Source organism: Eschscholzia californica, unplaced genomic scaffold, assembly GCF_041429995.1.
Source record: "Eschscholzia californica isolate CP2 unplaced genomic scaffold, dmEscCali1.0.p SCAF_1, whole genome shotgun sequence".
NCBI classification, from domain to species: Eukaryota; Viridiplantae; Streptophyta; class Magnoliopsida; order Ranunculales; family Papaveraceae; genus Eschscholzia; species Eschscholzia californica.
Window position 1 is genome coordinate 72,738,274 of NW_028238198.1, and position 15,256 is coordinate 72,753,529.

At 34.1% G+C, this 15,256-nt stretch overlaps 2 protein-coding genes across 2 annotated transcripts; both read right to left on the bottom strand.

The window, feature by feature from the left end:
• Positions 1–202: 202 nt before the first annotated feature.
• On the bottom strand, positions 203–6,127 carry LOC147568949 (aspartic proteinase 36-like). Its single transcript, XM_086655391.1, has 10 exons — positions 5,158–6,127; positions 4,137–4,266; positions 3,778–4,025; positions 2,823–3,047; positions 2,299–2,461; positions 2,144–2,217; positions 1,785–1,875; positions 740–815; positions 543–614; positions 203–416 (listed from the first exon to the last, which is right to left on the bottom strand). Exons 1-10 carry the CDS (start codon positions 5,412–5,414, stop codon positions 262–264), a joined length of 1,491 nt encoding a protein of 496 aa, XP_086511517.1. The 5' UTR covers positions 5,415–6,127; the 3' UTR covers positions 203–261.
• A 711-nt stretch (positions 6,128–6,838) lies between these two features.
• On the bottom strand, positions 6,839–13,722 carry LOC147568950 (uridine/cytidine kinase UKL1, chloroplastic-like). The gene is made up of 14 exons (XM_086655395.1): positions 13,359–13,722; positions 13,067–13,158; positions 12,772–12,841; positions 12,540–12,658; positions 11,674–11,770; positions 11,107–11,186; positions 10,364–10,558; positions 9,782–9,865; positions 9,615–9,675; positions 8,998–9,058; positions 8,616–8,709; positions 8,449–8,521; positions 7,287–7,369; positions 6,839–7,175 (listed from the first exon to the last, which is right to left on the bottom strand). Exons 1-14 carry the CDS (start codon positions 13,546–13,548, stop codon positions 7,029–7,031), a joined length of 1,446 nt encoding a protein of 481 aa, XP_086511521.1. The 5' UTR covers positions 13,549–13,722; the 3' UTR covers positions 6,839–7,028.
• Positions 13,723–15,256: the final 1,534 nt, after the last annotated feature.

A 15,256-nucleotide genomic window follows, 5' to 3' on the forward strand; every position in this document is an offset into this window, starting at 1 on the left:
AAAGTATAAATAATGTAGTTAGCTAGACTTTACGCCATTAGTGTAAATGGACTTATCACATCTTATTGATGTATCAATATCTTTGTAATGACTATCGTAGTCAATCTCTGAAAAAGAAAAATTACGGTTGTCGATTGTAATCACTGATGGTGCCTTTATAACTTCTGAGACAGTAAAAAAACCGACCATAACAAATAAGTTGACTAATAAGACATTCATTAATAAATAATGGCGAATTCGAAGACTCCTAAAAATAAGGATTCACTGAATAAAGCAGTACAATATGAATGTCAGCAAGAACAATATTGTGGCAGTTCGAGAATTCAGTTGAAGAGCCAATGATGGCGAAAGATTATGAGATCCCACTGAAAATACTGATCCAGATTTTTGATCCTTTAATCCAATGGTCGAAGAACCTGAAACAATCATGAATAATCAACACAAAAACTATTTGAGTTTTTTTTTCAAGATTTGAACTCTTAATTTGACCTAAAATCTTTGTGAATTACTGCAATGTCGATAAAAGAATTGGAGTTACTCACAATTGTGATTTGTCCATCCAATGACTTGATTTTCGAGATCGTACAAAACTAACTTATTTGATAGAACTAAATCTGCAAAAAAGATAAAAATCAAAGGACATTAATATTGACCACATTAAGATCCCTTTTTTGTGTTTTGCCACTGTTTTAGGACATGTAAATTGATACTGGGACGTATACGAAAATTTTGGAACTACCTCCTAATATAATTGTGTTTTGCGCTTCTTTCGATAATCTTCCAGTGTTTTGCCAACCGATACACCATTCATTAGCCTGCAAAGAAATCAGACTAGGAAATGAAACTTCAAAATAAATCTATATTCCATATATATAAATATACGTATACTTCAAGGTATTGAATTTCCGAAATTTCCACCAAAAGATTTTCATTTCCGAGCCAATTGAAACGAAATCTTAGTAGCATGTTTTCTTTGCAGTATTTACACGGAATTAAAGGTATACTTTTAAGAACAATATGCTTCACCGGAAGTTTTGGAGAAAATGAGTAAAAACATACTAAACCATTAGAAGTATTCAATCATTTCGGTAAAAACAATATCCTTCATCAATCGTGGTTACAGTGGCATGCATTTTGTGCTTCCTTATTGTTTATTAATCTTGTCTCAAATAATTACCTCATACTCTCATCATTTGCTTAACATTTTCATCATTTCTGTTAATTTAGTTATTTTCACACGGACCAAATTTCCATTTCCATACAGACCGATAGACAAACCAAAATCAAAATTTAATACTTTGACATACATATTTAAGTGAAAAAAACAGCTTCAGAAATATAAATTACAAAATCACGACATACCCTCAAGAATCAAATACGTTTTAAATTGGGGTTTAAAAGCAGGTGTCGAACACACCCAGAGGGCCTCGCCAGTATGTAAGACAAGGTTTTATTGTATAACCTATTGATGAAAGGTCTTCTTAACCAATTTGTGACTAAGTGCCTTTACATGAAACGTTTGTTTCACATCATGTTGTTGAGCTATTTCTGCCTTGATTATGAAGTTTCGCATACTTATTACGTAAGAAATGTCAAGCTATGCCAATAGTTGAAGTAGTATCGAGATTTCATTTTCATGAGAATTACCTACGTTTTCTTTTCTATGACAAAACTTTTATAATGGAAACTTGTGAAACACTTCACAGAGAAAGATATGAAAAAGTTCACGAACAACATAAGAAGCGTAATAGTGGAATTGTTGATTTAAATACCAGTTTACTTACACTGAGTGAGAACAAGTATTGGTGAGGGGCAACTGACAGTTCGAGTGAATTTTGGAATTGAAACGTAACGGTCGGAAATCCTCGGTCGACACTGTAATAATAAAGCGAAAGGTTGAATCAGCACGAGTGTTAAAGATATTTACTTTTTACCATTTCAATAAAATGGAATATCAAAATGCTTTCTCGTGTACGATGTATGAACATGTATATGTATATCCATAAGTTTCTATATCTATCAGTTGTAAGCATAATTTTGCGGATACCACTACATCTACTCAGTTAGCATTCGTTTAACCTAACTCCACTTGTATTTAAGCATTCTTTAACTAAATTCAACTCATAAGATACGAAAATAATACCTGCTATTATAATGGAAACACGAAAAGATGCTTTCAACCGTTTGCAAATTCAAGCCAGGCTGGCTAGATGTTATCTGATAAAAATATAAGAACAAGAAACCGTAAGCATTTCTCAAGAAGGAATCTGAATGAAAAGGATTCAAAATGTTCAATACCATTTTTATTAATGGGTCGTATATCGCTTGTGGAAGATAAGCCAACGTCGTACCACTGTCAATTATTGTTCCATTTCCATCTCCTGCCTCGAATACTTGTTTAGGAAGTTGCAAGACAGTATTACCAACTTTAATTGCCTCCATATTCACATTGTAATGCGATCTAAAAAAAAAATTATATGTTCAATAAGCTCTGAAAGTAGCAATAAAGAAAATTGACAAACAATACAACATAAGATGACGTTACTGAGAAAGCATCATTGAAGAAAGCCGGACATAAAAAAGATCTTCCATTTCACTATCAAGATCAGTATTTTAAGTTAAATTCCATGTATACGGTAATCACATATCACCATTCAACTCTGAGTACATCACTACATCCATATCTTTTCAAAAGCATTTATTTTTGGAAACGTCAAATTTTGTGCTCAATAATTGTTGATTGGAGATTATAAAAAATATCTAAAATAAGAGCGTAAGTGCAAAAAATAGTGAACTTGACGACGTATGGTAAGAAAACTTACTGATCTAGAACCAGTGGAGTTGTATTTACTTTCGGTTGTACTATGTCTCCCACAGCAAATATTCCGCCTCCATTTTTAACGTCTAAGCAATGGGCAAACTTCTTGCTTACAATGCCAGATGATGCTAGTTGTGAAATCATGGATGAACTCGAATTACCAAAACCAAGAATACCATCAAGCGCTCCACTAGATTGAATGAGATTCCCACTTTGTTGGACACCGCATCTATCCAAAGACAAGCACTATATAAATATAAATCAAATTACCCTACAAAAGTTCATTGTAAGATACTAACAAATGACTATGCAACATATACAACATTACTGAAGTTTTTTATGTTCTAGGAAAATTTCATCCCGGGGGTCCCAAGATCAAGGAGACATATATATGAACAACCGTGTTAATCCTTAGCTTGCAAGAGAAATTGTTCGAGAAGTGCCATGATCTTATCTAATGATATAAAAACCGCTTGCTGGGTAAAATGCAAAACTTTGATTGTTTCGGGTCGGGACGTTCTTAATGCTTGTTTAGCTTTTAAATCGATATCACCAGACTCGGTAACTATCAGAAATGGCTTACTGTTGTTGATAGACAGATACCAAGTGGTTCTTCTGATATAAGAAGAATTTTGTTTAAGTTACCACCTTATCGTACCAAGACTTATTCGATTATCTCAGTTCCTCGTTGTATGTTGATTGCATTTTTTTATATTCTTCCAAAAAGTTCTAATCAATTTTTTTTCTACTTTTTCAACAAACTCTTAAGCAAATATTGGTAGAAAATAAGATCTCATTAAACAAATATTGAAAAATGAAGCTCTTTTGAGTTAGGATATGAACTGTGAAGCTCAAAGACAAAAAATGTGACCTAAAAGCAGAGATTATGAATTACCTAAATTTAATACTAGTGATGAAGCTCAAGAATCATTTGAATTTAAACAAAAATTAAGACTTACCCAAATTTGATAGTAGCATTTGCAGGTGTAGTTTGATTATTTCCAGAGACTTGGCTAAACCCTAAAACATCTTTAACAAAGTATCCAGCAGTAGCACTCCCATCTCCATATTGAAGAGCATATGAACATAGCTTATTAGGTAAGCATCCTGGTATTGGACCATTGTTAAGGGAAGTACAAAATCTATCATCACAAGTAATAACTTGTCCAGATGAAGAACTTTGGGGATCATATAAGCTGAGATCTACCTACAAAAGTTAATGAAAAAACACAAATTTTTCAGCCCTAATTTTAAGTGATTTCTTGAAAGACAATTGAAAGCTAAAAAAAAGGAAAAATTATAGACTTGTAATACTTACACCAAGGTCACTTTTTTTAGGGCAATTTTTACATTGGATGCAATTTACCCATAAAATGTCACTTCCTGTATCCACATGAACAAAGTAGTCTTTTGATGGTGATCCAATCCCAATTTTTGTGTAGTAAAGACTGAAAGATGAAGAAACAAAAAAAAGTAAGAAATAACTGAACCAAAATTTTGGGGTGTAAAGAACAAACCTAATGAAGGGGAGGATCAACTAACAAAACGAAATACTAGACCTAACACTCATCACTTATGTGATAGATCCACATCGCTCACAAGAGAGACCAATGTCTAGGATATAAGTGTACACTCAAATTTTAAAAGTGATGAAGGTTTTAGGGTGGGCTCGTAGAACTTCGTCAAAAGCAAAACCTTAAACGTGTTTTGCCGGCCATGTATATCTGAAACGGAACAATATTGATAATTGCTAAGGCTTGAGAGATGTCACAACTCATTTGTAAACGATTTATTTTAATTTCGATATTTATAGAAATTCAAAATTAACATGTGTAAGTGGGATTTGACCTAGATTTATTCTAAGAAATAATTGTGTGTTTCTAAAAAATGTATACTTTTAACTGTCAAAAATTCTATTCACCTTTCCAAAACCTCGGCCTCTAGCCCGTCTAGCTGACATTACATCGTGCGTGGAGGTTGTGGAGTGAGGAATGGAATTAGAAAAATTGTCTTCATATTAGTCTATATTCACTGTCTTTTTTCCTTTCATTTTTCGATTTTGGTAGTTGAACTCAATTTGGTTGTTGGTCATTGTCTGGTATGGGGTCCATACACTAACAAGACCGAGACACTCACAAATTTGTACTTCATCAATTGGTATCCAGATGATTACATCTGTGCGAACGTTTACATGATGAAATTTTAGTGAAAGTTCATATTATCTGGTGTAGTCATTGGACACACTCAAATGACTCAATGACCCGAAAGTCTTAGGTTCGATTCTCACTAAACTTGTTTAAAGAATAAATTAACACATTGAGAGTTCTAATAATACATACCCTGTTCCAGTAGGTTGACCATTTCCTCCCAATGGAAAATCAATTCCAGCTGCAAGAAGTTTCCTTCCATGGCGATTGATATCATGCTCCTTCAACTCCTTAAGATTTCTCTCTTTCCCTGCAAATTTATGCATCACTTGAAACACCCCTCCTCCTCCTCCTCCTCCTCTTCCTTCTCCTTGAATTGAAGCGGAAACCCCATTAACAATCAACACTAGGAAAATCAATATTATGATCAATTCGTGTACTTTACCCATCTTCAAATTAATGCAAATATTCTTCTTAAGAACACAAATTTTTAGAGAGAGAGAGAGAGAGATGAGACTTTCTAGCAGTTGAAAGCTTTGAAGGTAGTTGATTATGGAAGAGACTAATTACAAGGTTGGACTATTTATATGTAACTTATAACTAGGATAATCCTAATTATAATAATATGTATAAAATAAAAACAATTAGTTTATGAGGAATGGTTTAATTGGTAAAATGAGTTGTTTGACCTTGATGTTACGTGGTTGAACATACAATTTATTTTTATTGGTCAACCACATTTTATTTTTAATGGGGAAGGTTTGTTTTCGACTCACTAATTAAGTAAATAAGATAGTAATTCTAATAATAATAATAAATAGAATGTGAGTCCATATTGAGTTTGATAGGAAAATGAAACTCACATAATGATTTTGTAGATGTTAAAATAGAGCGAGTTGGAGTAATTTATGTCTTTACAACAATTAGACAACAAAATACGAAAACTACCACTTATGAGGTTGGTTGTCTTCCCCAACACAATGATATACTTTCATGAACATAGTACGAAAAGTCTTTGCAGCATCTTAATTGACCGTTCAGCGGTTCAGATCGAATATTAACGAAGATTAATACATGTCACAAGAAATAAACAATGATCGACTACTCTAACGAATTAATATTTTATATAGGAAGGTGTTATAATATTTCTTTGATAGAGTGTGTAATGAGATAAGAGGATGATATCTTGTATAGGTTGTTGTAGTCCATAGAAATTGATAGAAGGTGTAAGAAGCATGTTTTCATGTGTTCTTATTCTACCTCGTCTTAAAAAATATAAAACAATTTGATATTAGTTTTCTATTAGTACTCCTTGGTCAACATAAAATTTCATTATTTTTTCGAGTTAGATAACTGTCATCTATTGCCACAATAATGGAATTCTTTGCTTTACTTGAATTATTCCGCTACACTTCAATTGTTTATTTAAGTAGACAGGTTACATGCTGGCTACTGGCATGCTGCTATCTTTGAAAAGTTATATAAAAAAATATTCATTAAATTGCGGGAGACACAAAAATTGTCATCTCGATCACAAAATCACTACAAATAATACTGTTTTGACTGCGGATCATACAAAAGTCACCACTACAGAGAAAATTGTTTTGGTTGTGGAGCATACGAAAATAGTCACCACTTCAGGGAAAATTGTTTTGGTTGTGGAGCATACGAAAATAGTCACCATGAAATCGTCAACTTAAAGGGAGTACATCACATTAGAACAAGTCAAATTTACTAGTGTCAACAAAAAAAAAAGTCAAATTTACTAGATGAAGACCTCAAATTTCATGCCAAATTCTAAAATAGTGTTGAAGTCCAACAAGACTGATTTCCTCATTTTAGGTTAAAAGCTTCAAAAATAAAAGTTGGGCAATTTTTCTACACAGCAAGCATTCTTGTATTTATTCAAAAATGACAAACCCCAATATACTGCTACACAAACCAACCTAAGTCTTGTTCTATACACCATTTTAAGCATTTTATTGAAACTAAGAGTCAACTTTCTCTCTCTCTCTCTCTAACCAAACAGAGTCTATGTTCAATATTACACACCTCATATAAGATCAATCGTCTGTACCAAAGTAGCGATCACCAAACTCACCCATTCCTGGTATAACGCGGTATTCTTCATTCAATGTTTCATCGATCTCCGATGTGACTATCTTCAATGCTGGAAATCGTTTGGAAACACAATGAATTCCTTCTGGGGCCTATAATTTCAATGGTGTAAAGCAAAGTAGATTAGCTACGGCTATTTACACCCCTAAAAAAGGTAATAGAAATAGACCAACAACAGATACAATGAAGTTGCAATCACTCACAGAGATGAGGTTGAGGAAAATTATGTGAGACTCTGGAACTCCTTTCTGTATTAAAAGCTCAATTGCTTGATTTGCAGAGTTACCTTGAGACCAAGCAAACAAATACACTAGTATATAATGAAAGCAAGTATATGAAACGTACTGACGACAAAACTAAACGGTGATGTTCTGCTAATTATATTTCACTTGGAGCAGGGCCGCATGGTAAGGGGTGCCGGTCGGGCACCTTCACAGGGTCTCCCACCACGAAGGGCCCACCTTTTCTTTTAATTTCAGTTTAGTCTTACAAAAGTGTAATTATGAAAAAAAATAGACATCTAAGTCGTTATGGCATAGTTGGTACATTATTTTGGTTGTCTGTAATTATTATTCACTTTTTTTTTCCTTCTATTAGATCCCAAATGCATTGTAGGATTTGACTCTACAGTTTTATAATGTTTGTTTTCATTGTATAATAACTCAGTTAATATAATATATGTATAGCATATAAGACACGGAAGGCCCGTTAATCCCGTCTCTTCTCTCTCTCTTCCTCTTTCTAAACTCTAATTTTGGATTGTAAGATAAGAAAGAGCCTAAATATTTAAGCCTAATTTTCCCATCCAAATCTTTCAATGCGAATATAGAGCCTAAATATTTGATTCTCATCTTAAGAGTTTACTTTCTTCGCCTTGTCTTGAATTCCCAAACAATGCTTCCTCGCAATGAAAGACTCCAAAATCATAAGTTTTATATGAAAAATGTTATCATATAACATCAAACAATGAGTTCGCGTTCATCCATGATTTAATATATTTTCATGGTTGAATTATGTCAATAAAATTTATTGTTTCTCGTGCAACTTCTTTTAACATTCATATTTTTCGTACAAAAAAGGTCTCGATCGAGAACTGTCATTGGGCCCTAAATTGTCAGTCACGGCCCTCACTTGGGGGCAACATATGGACACCATGTGACTAGTTTGTCAACTTGGAAGTCTAGACGGTGCTATTTATTTACGGTTTTATTTAAGTCCACACGAATCTCATTGTTGGTCTCCTTGACCAACATTTCCAAGTTGGTTCTTAGAATCCAACTTCAAGTTTTAAGTCCAAATATCAGCTTGATTGATCATTTCTACCCGTTTGAAAGAAAAGCTGTCATGAAATTGGATCTAAATTACCTGTCCCAAGAATTGGGTCGAGAAGTAAGACATGTCGTTCTGAAATATCATTGGGTAGTTTCTCATATATAAGCTGTTTGCAGTGTAACCAAAATTTAGGTCAGAATATCTTGCACAGGGTAAGCATACTTTCAGAATTATTATAGTGTATTGACCAAAATATTTACCTGTTTCCCATTGTCTCCATCACGATGGATCAATATTTTCCCGATTTTTATTCCTTTGCAACATGCACGTAAAGCATTCTCCATGCTTTCTCCGCTGCAATAAAGCAGGGGAAATTTCTGTCAATATCTTTTGATATTACAAGTATGAGAAGGAATTCAGGGCAATCTTGTGCAGATATATCAATACAACATTACTAGAATATATATATATATATGGAATAGCCGTGTTAGTGGAGATAGGACAGATAGGAAAGAGAGTGACAATCCCTGCCTTTTCTTGGTGATTTCCTGTTTTAACCTAATTAACCAAATAATACCCAACACAAGCTTTATCAACCACTTCCATAGAAACGTAACCAGATGAACCAAAAGCTATACTAACCTTCTAATAATTGATACTCCACACAACTTCTTACAAAAGTCAACTCCTGTATATACTGATCCTGGTACAGAAGAACGACATGATTTCAATTATTTGAATCAGAGATTAATTTACTCAAACAACAAAATGATGCAGCACAATGTAGGAAGTCTATTTTTTTCCACCACCTCCAGTTTAAGGCAAACACATCTCTAAGAGGATGATCACGTCACACAAAAAGAGTTTAATTTGAAATACGGTCTTCATTTTCGGTACAATTAATACATAGTTCCAACTTCACGACAACAATTAGCACGTATGACTCATAAATCCAAATAATAAGCCTATTTAAAACGTCAAGCAACGATACAGCACGTTAGAATCCACAAAATATTTACTAAAAAGTATAAACACTTCAATTTTGTATTACTGACATAAGGATTGAATACGATATACTTTACGACATGATAATTTTTTGAATACGAAATGAACTGTTACTTTTCATCGGATGAGGGTATGTCGAAGATGAATTGCAAAGGCACAACTTTTCAGATAAACAAATATAAAAAACATGGATCATTAGCAACTTCAAGGCCCAAGCCCACACCGCCTACTTGCTAGTTTCCTTGAAAATATACCTGTAGGAGTGATTACTTGCTTCTCTGTGAATGGCAGATGACCAAGACCATGCTCGACTACCTGAGGTGCTACACATTGGTTAGTGCAAAACTCAAGTTGCAACTGTACAGATAACAGGGAATCCATGTACATATCAACTTTAAAAGAGTTGTTTGGAAGAACATACGAGACGAATCAGTCGATCAGAATAGAAGATAAAATCGTGCTTTGATATATCCCGATCTCGAATGAGCGTATGCATACCTCTTATCTGTCATGAGAGATCCACCAATTAATATAAATACATGAACTATAAGTTTGTAAAAGATCAGGAAGAGAAAAGTAAAAGAAAGCCCTCTACTGATTCTTAATTTAACTACTAAATCTGCATAGAATATACTGTAACCGTTCATATATGCACAAAAGACAGATGCTTAAAAGTTGAAATTAGAAATTGCAGGGTGGCAGTCTATAAAAAGGACAAAAGGCCTATTTTGACTCTAATCCATATGTTCTTCTCATATTTTAGATCTCCATATACCCCAGCACGGAGTTCATTACTTGATCATTCTTTGATTGCTCGAGTACAATGCAGTATGTGTGTAACATTTAGGAATTGAAGATTAATAACTCGAACAGTATTAATCGACGACAGACAAAAGGTTGAATCAATTCGTGATTGACTGGGACACTGAAGAACAATTAGCTACTGTGTTCATGAAATCAAACCCTTACAACTAAAACAGCATATAAGAAAAGGTAAGAGTACCTGAAATGTTGAGTGAATAACATATAAATTTGGATAAATTTTGCAAAGATCATGCTGACCAAGCTTTGTATGGATATGTTGCACGATCAAATCAATTGCAACATGATTATCACCTCCACGTGGTATAATTACATCTGCATATTTCTTTGATGGTAGAACAAAATCATCAAAAGCTGGCTTGACAAACTTTGCGTACTGCACCAACCAACAAAAAGTCACAATTAAGGTAGAGAAGACAGACATTAGCTCTTCAAGTAGCAGTCCAGTATCTTGCACAAAATAAATTATGTGGAAAATATTTTCTTTTCCGCAATATGTTGACATTATTTAACTTCAAAAGAAAATGATCATTACTAACACGAATCAAGATTTTTTTCTGGGGTAACAAAAACGCCACTAACAGAATATGTTTGTAAGGCAAAACCCCATTTGAGGAGGCTTTGGACAGGTTTATACAGCTAGATGAAAGTGAAACCCTTTTTTCAAAGACTAGGTGGAAAATTTGAATTAATGGAGACCCGCAAGGAAGCTAGTGTTGATATAAGTTAGCCCACTTCAGAACTTTAGGGGCTATTTCATACACTTCACTATACTTGTGTAACTATTGAGTTGTTCCATTGAAGAAACACGGGACTGTGAGAGTTCTATAAAAGACGAATACCAAATTTTGTTAAAACAAACATAATACAACCTTCAATCACATATCAAGATTAAGAAGATTAGATGTGCAAGTTTCCACTTGCCTGTTCAAGAACAGAGTTTACATCTCTTCCTCGCTCCACAGTGTCACGTCTTATCCTACGTGCAAGCCTCACGTCAGCATCTAGATGGAAGAACAGAAATTTGGCAAGATATAGAATTAGTGGTCTTTATCGGACACGCATTCACCTAAGCAAGGGCAATTGAGTATACAACAGTTACATCTTTGCGTAAATCAGTCGACGAGGCGATAAAGGGTGACAATAAATCCCAAAACAGGAGAACAATGAGAAAAAAGGGAACCGCAGAACCACAAGTTTTTTGTTGTTTTAGTATACAAATTTAATGCCCAGAGAAAATCTCTGTGGCATCAAAATGCAGCAACTATTCATAATTGAGTATTTAATCCTAAAAGAGAATGAAAGGGTTGACATATTGATGGACTCAAAGGAATTTGAGGAACTCTTCAGTCTCAGCCATTAGCTCAAGCTGAAAGCAGAACTCACTACATTTTCCTACTGTCATAATCTATGAACTGTAACCAGAACATCAGAATTTGCTGATCTTTTGCTTGCATAACCATGTAGCAAGTCACAGAAGAATGAACGTACCTGTGTCAACAAAAATTTTCATATTCATCAAGTTGCGCACACGTTGGTCATGGAAAACCAATATACCCTCCAAAATAATGACATCCGATGCATTTACCTGAAACAAAACCTAGATAAGTACCAACCATGTCTTGAACAGCTGTTGAAGGTTATGCGCTGAAGCTCCGCTGATTGCTATTTTGTCACTTTATTATGTCTTGACACTGATGCGTATTGTTTCTGTACTCGCGCTTCTCTAATTATCAGTTTTTTGGATCTTGCTTATTGTTACATGTTAATCATTTTTTCATATTATTAGACTTTTGAAAGCAATAAATCAATGTGTGAAATATTGATAGGGTGTTGAGCCTTAAACGAGTGTAACGCCTTGATGTTGCCTGAGTGTTGCTTCGAGGCTACATTTCTCCTTGTCACGCCAAGGCTTAAAATCAATTCTTTAAAATATTGATTACCAATTGAGATCAACGTTAGGCGAGGACCTGCTAAACTGGTTTAGAAGCGTTAAGCGTAACATGGATGTCATATCACCTATCTCAGACATACTTTCATTCTTAAACCTATTTCGCTATTTAACATATCATTTTATCCAGTATTCAATAATACGTAATTTTATCACGTAGCAAATGAAGACTTGACAGACTAGAGTTTCTTATGAATTACCGTCCCAACTCGATTAAGAATTGAATCTGACTCAACCAGATCGATTTATTAGTAGAGTTAAGATTTAAGTACTTGGAACCCATAAGATGTTACTGCAGGTTTTCTACATGACTCATTGCAACTAGCTGCCCTCGCATGAATGCGCGATACCAATACACCAAGATTAAATGCAACCACACTAAGCCAATAAAAAAAAGGCAGCATACCTGTCTAAAAGTTTCAGAGCACCGTTGATGGTTCTTAAAATCATATATTGGAACATGAACAGATTGGCCACACTTGAGTTTGCCGACGCATTCAAGAAGTTGTTCAGTGTCAAATGCATCTGAAAGTAAACAACTACCCAATTCAACAAAAAATTGACCAATAACAGCGCAAATGAAGCTGTTCAAAATGTAATCGTCTAGTAATGTTTTAAAGTCATATAAGATGAATTACCAGGATGATCAAAATTATATTCATGTACATGTTCAGATTCTTCGGCAGTCAAACCCCGGTAGAACGAATCCTGTATGATAAACAAACATGCATAACTAACATGAAGAATCTTACATAAATGTTTCCGTAGAACACCAAGAATACTAACCTTATTAAAAGATCTACCTAAAGACTCTAAAACTATCAGGAGTCCAGGAACAAACTGATCTCACTGAATCGAAAATTGAAATGAAATTGGCACAGAAAAGGGGAAAAGTATTGAATTGTTGTATCTTTAAGAGATAAAAAGTGTCACCTGATTGACAAGTACAACCCTTTGATCATGAAGTTGTTGAATGATCATATCACAAACAGTGGTCTTTCCAGATGCTGTACCTCCAGAAACCCCTACTCAATTTCCCCAAACAAGTAAACAACTAAAAATCAGCTTAGGCAGATGACAAACGAAAAAACAATTCATAAAAAGAAGAAAACAGAAGAATTGGAAAAAAAAAAAAGTCAAATAGAAGATCAAAAATTGATAAAGAGTAAAGATTGAGATTGAATTAGGGTTTGTTTTAAGTGATGGTTAGTATAGAAGAATATACCGATGACGAAAGGTTGTTTAGGAGCGTTGTTATTATCAGTAAGAATAGTAGTAGTAGATGAAGATGAAAATGAAGGAGATGAAGTTGGTGTAGTAGTTGATGAACGAAGAGCATCAAGACGTAGACCAGAGAAATGAGCACTTGATGCTGCTTCCATAACGTAATCCATCGTCTTCTTCTCCTCCCCCATTCTAATCTCTCTCTCTCTCTCTCTCTATAGTCTCTCCCTCTTTCCCTCGCTTCCAGTAGGAGTCATCGAAAGAATGAAGGAGGAATATGCTTCATTTGTTGCGAGATGACGTACGCATCAGCGCAAAATGTGGGAGCAGTCCTTTCATTTCATTTTATTTTATTTTATTTTTTTGTTGCAATTTTTGTTTTATTTCTTAGTATTAGGTAGATGGATAAATTTTGCATTCATTTTATTTTATTTCTTAGTATCAGGTAGATGGATAAATTTTGTATTGAAAAATCATATGACAATTGATATATTTTTATATCTCATCAAAAAAAAAGTTGATATATTTTTATGACAATCATAACATCTGCATAATTAGTTACATTGATGATATGATGAGAGAGAGAACAGTTTGGAATACAAGTAGATAAGTCTACACTATGTAACTTCAATAAAAAAAAAAAAAGTCTACACCATGTTTCCTAGAGTTTATAGCAAGAGAGTTTGCTAGGCTATTAAACATCTTTGTTTTTTTTTTTTGTTGAAGAATTAAACATCTTGTTTTTATACAAAAAGGAAATACTATCAAAAAAGTGGATATGAAACTTGGTATCTTTGAGGAGGCACTTTGTTGTCTAGTGGATAGAGAGTTAGAAGTGTTATTCAGAAAGTTGCATAAGTTTAGTGAATCTCCTTCCAAAAGAAGTCTCCTAATTCCATGATGTTTTGCCCAAGATATGCCCGCAAAGCTGCTTTCCATACGCATTCATCTATTGTTTTGGAACTTGTGAGGGCGGTTTCTCTTGCGATCTGTTTTCATGTTGAATCATGAACAACAATAGTTAAGCAGGCAAGCAATGGGAGTTTGACAAAAGAAACATCATAATTTATTTTATGGAATCCAGTGGGTGGAGGAGTCCATTGATGTGTTGGTGATTTTAAGCATAGAGATAAGGTTCGTAGATGGGTATATTCTATGTACTAAGGAAACTCCTTGTGCCAGCAAACAACTAAGTTCATGTTCAACTGTTTCCCCTTAAGAATAAGCTCACATCTACTCTTCCATAGGTGCCAAAGTGCAATGGATAGGATTTTTATCATTCGAAAAAATCTTGAATGGTCTAAACTTTCATGTAAATGAAACAAAGAGCCAACCAGTTGTGGAAGTTTCTGAATGAGAGCTTTGCGTGACTAAAGTTGTGCAGTTCACCAAGAAGCAGTTTTGTAAAGGAACAGTTCTGGATAATGTGCATTTGTGTTTCTTCTTTAGTTGAACATAAAGGGCATATAGAAGAAAAGTTCTTCATTTTCCTGGATAAAGTGATATTCAGAGGTAAACTATCATGACCTAATTTCAATTGAAAAAATATATATTTCAAGTTGAGAGATTTGATTTTTATTTTTGCTAATCCAAAATCCTACAACAACAGAAAAAAGTTCCATGTGTAAGAGAGAAAAGGAAGAGTGTAAAGAACGAAAACTTATATGAGGAAGCGTTGAACTGTTAGAGGAACCTATCTCAAATCAACTTCTAGGAAAGAGAAAAGGGACGCTTTTAACACCCCTCACTTTTTTTTGTTAAACTCCAATGTGGCAATGGTAATAGGAAGTTACATGTCACTTACCGAACCTATAGAATTATACTCGACTTGGTCAAGTCCAAACATGTTTCCTACAAACTTTCTTCGCTTGTACATAATCACATTCTACATAAGAAATA